Source organism: Phaethon lepturus, unplaced genomic scaffold (assembly GCF_000687285.1).
Source record: "Phaethon lepturus isolate BGI_N335 unplaced genomic scaffold, ASM68728v1 scaffold64, whole genome shotgun sequence".
Classification (NCBI taxonomy): Eukaryota; Metazoa; Chordata; class Aves; order Phaethontiformes; family Phaethontidae; genus Phaethon; species Phaethon lepturus.
The window spans coordinates 66,888-71,813 of record NW_010535252.1 but is presented as its reverse complement, the minus strand read 5'-3'; the positions used below and the strand labels follow the sequence as shown (position 1 = coordinate 71,813).

At 39.3% G+C, this 4,926-nt stretch overlaps 1 protein-coding gene across 1 annotated transcript in view; it reads left to right on the top strand.

The window, feature by feature from the left end:
- Positions 1 to 3,000: 3,000 nt before the first annotated feature.
- The window catches only part of LOC104619742 (gamma-aminobutyric acid receptor subunit gamma-3-like), a gene marked incomplete at its 5' end in the record, with an annotated part of 14,665 nt that continues 12,739 nt past the window's right edge, over positions 3,001 to 4,926 (top strand). Inside the window, 1 exon segment of the mRNA XM_010285731.1 lies at positions 3,001 to 3,153. Within this exon segment, the coding sequence (XP_010284033.1) occupies positions 3,001 to 3,153 (153 nt within the window).

The following is a 4,926-nucleotide window of genomic DNA, read 5'->3' as shown; positions in this document are numbered from 1 at the left end:
GGGAGGGAGGGAGGGAGGAAATAAACCAGCCAGCCCACCAGCTGAGCAAGCAGAGAAGGAGTTGTGCATGTCCTCAGGGATGAAGACATCAAGTTTAACTATGACACAAAGGAGGAAAATAACTAAAATACCCTTTAACAGGTTAAGAAGATTATTATATTCAGGTAAAATAACCTTAGCACCCCCACAGAGGTAGCCCAGTTTGGCTTTCAGCATGGAATCAAGGGGTGTGATTGACTCCTTGGTTCATCTGCAAGTGTCTACAACATCTTTGTCCACATTTGAGCCAATCACTCTCCTTTTTTAATCACTGGAGGGAAATGGAAATGTTCCGGGGACATTCAACTCCTTCTAAAGTGAACCTCTAAAAGAGATTAGAGAAACCATATACTAAAAGTACAAATTTCTCCTCATTGAGTATAGAAAGGAGGCCAAAGTGTGCAGGTCATCTGTAGCACCTACCTTCTAGATATCTAAAATCAGGGGAAATGAATACTGCCTGAAAGATACTGACTCAGTTTGTGACTAAAAGGGGTGATAGACTCTCTACATCATCTAATCTCTGCCTCAGTTCCTGTCCGCAAAACAGTTGAAATGCTCCATAATCTTCTCCCACTCTCAGTTTATCAGTAGAAGACTTTGGAAGCAGGGACTCTGCCTTACTAGTCATTATCTTTCTATCCAGTATCTAGACCCACTCTCATTTGCTGTGCTGGGTATCATGGTGATATTATTCAGAGGAGCTGTGTGCATAATTGATTTGTGCGTTTCATATATCATTGCACCCAGTAAGAAGTCTGCAGATTGCTTTGCTTTCCCAAGCAGCTTATCCACAGACATGCAGTTCTAGCTACAATAACTAAGGGAAATGTAAAGGCTTGGCACATTTCCTGTAGAGTCTTTCATTTCCTTCTTTTGCTCATCCTTCTGCCTTGACAGACAATGTTTGAAATTTGAAACATTGTTGGATTGGTTCCTGTCAGTAGAAGCACTGGGTGACAAAGCCTCTGACTCCTTACTCCCATTTCTGTGAAATTACCACAGTTACTGTGATGAAAATCTTTCTTCTATGAGGCAAACCAGATTAGGGAGCTGATGTAGTCTTAAAATAAGCCAGCAGAACCAATGGTCACTAATCCACATTGGTCCCCTGGTGCCATTACCTGTGTGGAGAAAAGTGCTGGAGATTAGTGGAATAAATATAACCCTTAGGCTGTGAACAGCCCGCAAGGCTCACAGTGCCAGATGCACTGCAATGCTCCCTACTTCTAACGGCAGCAAGCTCTTGTGTTAAAGCTCTGTCCCATTATGCCAAATACACAAGGCTTCTGAAATGACTTGTCCAACTTCTTGAGGTCACACACCTTTTATTGGCATAGTATATGAAAATGTATGTGTTCATCTACCAGAGGCATGATGAAAGTACTCACAGGCTTATCAATCTCTTCCAAATATATCTATCTCAAAATTATATACTTAACACATAGAAACTTTTCCTTTTGACCCATTGTTCTAAGTGTCTCTCCCCAGATCTCACCCTCAGATTTTTATTTACCTTTGACTTTGTAGCTTGTAGTACTCATTTGCAGTGGCCTTCAGACATTCTTTGGGCGGAAGTTATTTTTACTGAATTAACTTCTTTTCTATGTAATATTTAGCTATAGTCAAAATATCTACTTTATTAAATGCTTTTAAAATATGCTCTCTGTTACTAGAAGATTAAGCTTTAATTTGTCTCAACTCCTAATGAACCCATTGTGCCTCTACTTGGGTGAGTTGTATGTACATTCTTTTGGGGATTAATCCCTCTATGCTACCAATTTCTTCAGTCTTCTGACGGTTTGCTGTAACAGGACATACTTACCTACCTATTGCAAATGATGCCTTTTGCAAATACCGTATTCTAGAAAGTCAAGGTTTGTAACAAGAAGCAATATAATTTATTAGGTCAAGTCTGACGTAGTCAGACAAAACCCTATAAAATTTCTGAGGCATATAAACACTGCTTCACGTCTGAAGTAGAAGCAACATACTTCAAGCGAAATACAGAGATTGGTCTCAGTTCAGTTTCATTATTGTTAATCACTGTGACTGTCTGAGAGAAAAGGATAGTTAACATCTGTGAAGCTGAGGGAGCTGTTAGTAAGGAGAGAGGTGATAAGGTCAGTAGCCTCTACTGGGTAGAGCGAGAGGGACAGATTATTATCCCCCGTGGAGTCATGAAGGTTAGCAGAAGAGATACTGTGAAGAAAATTATATAATGTGAGATAAACTAGCCTTCTTACTGAGCTCTTGTTTTTTTTGAATCAGAGCATAATAATAAACTTTATATCCAGCCTCACCTTCTGAAGGTTTACAGATACTACAAGTGACCACAACTGCTTTGAAATGGAGGAAGGCTAACAAAAAGAGACTCTTGATTTTTAATGATGAGTCCTTTAAAAGTGTGCAGTCTGACTTCCTTTGCCAGCACGGAGGCTCTAGTGTCTATAAATGACTTCTTATGTAAAGGCATACTCATGTGCATGCTACACTTGCCATAAAGACCACTATTGCCTGATTCATATCTCAAAAGAAGATAACAGAAGTCACTCAAACATAAAATTAGGTCAGGGAAGACACAGCTTGTAGAAAGAAGGATTTTGTGTGGGTTGGTTACAGAATCTGGTGAATGATAATAGCTTCATATTTGTGGTCATGGAGCCATCCAGAAATATGAAGTCTGCAAAGCCAAGATGCCTTTCAAAAATTTACTGATCCAGAATGATTACTGAGAGCCTCTGCCTGCCCAAATAGATCAACATTTCCACAGAGACCTAAAACTAATGGAAATTAGAATTCAAAGGTTTATTTGAATTCTATTTCATGTGAGCTTGCTCTTGAAACACTAAGAAATACTTCATATGCAGTGTTTTTATGAAGTTTAAAAAATTAACAGCTCAATGAACACCATCTGTATCTCACCACAATGTCAATTTATTTTCTCTGCTATTATTGCAGGTGATTATGTAGTCATGACTATATATTTCGACTTAAGTAGAAGAATGGGATACTTTACTATTCAAACATACATTCCCTGTATATTAACAGTTGTTCTTTCCTGGGTATCCTTTTGGATTAAAAAAGATGCCACACCAGCAAGAACAGCATTAGGTAAGTTGTTAATAATTCTCTTTTCTGCTCTTTTTGTGCAGTTTCTACACTATCATTTGAAAATATCAGCTTCCTTTCAGAGACACCATTAGCTATCTGCTTTGGATTATTGCTACCACATCTTGCAGACCCAGATCTGCTTATCACTGAAGCCTCTGGTTTTCTGCCTTTAACAGTGTAATTAAAAATAAACTACCCTGACCCTTTGGAATGACACTGCCACCTATTTTGCATAATATTCTAGAATTAATGTCTGCCTCCTTGTTCTCAGTATGATATTTTAGTGACATTTTTGAAGAATAAATTAATTGCACTGCTGGCTTCCTTCCCTTCTGAAACTCTCCCCCACAGGGCATTATGTCTTATATATGCAGAAAACTGTGGGATATAATAATATTAACTCATGCAAAGTGTTTTAGATTGCATGCTTGAAGTTAAGCTCCACACTAGGTGTATAGGTATTTTTCATAGATGGTGGAGATTTTTGCTAGTATAGATTTTCCAGCAGCTCATTTATGTCAGGACCAGTGTGTACATTTTGGCATTGTGCTTTAGGATACATTTAGAAATGCTGACCATTTATTCTTATGTCTACAGAAAAACCTGCAGGTTTTGCCAGCATCAAGGGCATAGGGCTATGTAATAGCCAATTATAGGTGTACATAAGAGCTGAAGGAAAAACAACATTTTAGTCCTGGCTGTGGTTGCCAGGGCTGCCAATACTAACTGATTCAGAAATCAGTTAAAAAGTTAAATCAGTTAAAAAGTTTTCTTTCAGAAAAAAGGGGAAGCTGTGTCAAAATTTCCATGTCTGTTTTCAAGCGTGGAGGTTTCCATTCCCATCTATTCATTGCTTCCTCCTGCTGGAGTTTGTTACCATCTCCAGTTAACCAGCTGGACTCTCTAAATCATTTCCATTTGAAAGAACAAATTATTAAAAACTGACCTGCCTGACTTTTTGGACTGAAATCAGATGGGAAGGATTTATAGGAGCAACTGAATCCTCAGGTCTGAGAGGGTGCTACTGTTGTAAAGAAAGGCTGGAAGACAAGGGCTGTGAACAGGCTTCACCTCCTTGGAGGGCACGTGAAGGTTCTCGAGGGCTGCTGTGCGCCAACAAGTCTTCGTCAATAACGGTATAGGAGAGGCCACCTGTACAAACCACCTCTGTCTTCCCATTACCCGAAACACCCCATCAAGGGTACTCGGTACTCCCCACCCTATTTCATCCAAGGAACTGTTGACCAGAAATAGTGGTTACTTATTTGGGAACCCATTTCTGTTAGTTCTCTGTCAAAGACCATGTAGAGCTGTTCTACTTGATCTCAGGAGGAAAGCACCTTCTCTGACAACACAGCCGTTATACAGTTGTTCAAAATGACTTGTCCTGTTTCGGTCCGTTTCTCTCCTGCACTAATAAATCTGAGCAACCACCATTTTTGAGAGTGCTGTGGTTTCTAGCATAAAAGCCCTGAAGGGGAAAATAAAAATGAAGTGCTAAAGAGACTTTGAAGTCCATTCACTCTGAATAAGATTTTAACTGCTAAGTGTCTTGAAGTTGTACAGAACTCTGATCCCACTTTGTAAATCCTTCACTCACAAAAAACTTACGGTCATCTATTCAGGGTGCACAAGGCCCAGGTTACAAATGTTTTTCCTCCCAAAACTTCTAATGCTTCAATAGCTTAGTAACTTTCAGCTGAATGATAGAAGAAATACCCAAAAACATCCTCTAAATGTAACTCCCTCACTAGCCACAGCTTTATTTAAGCA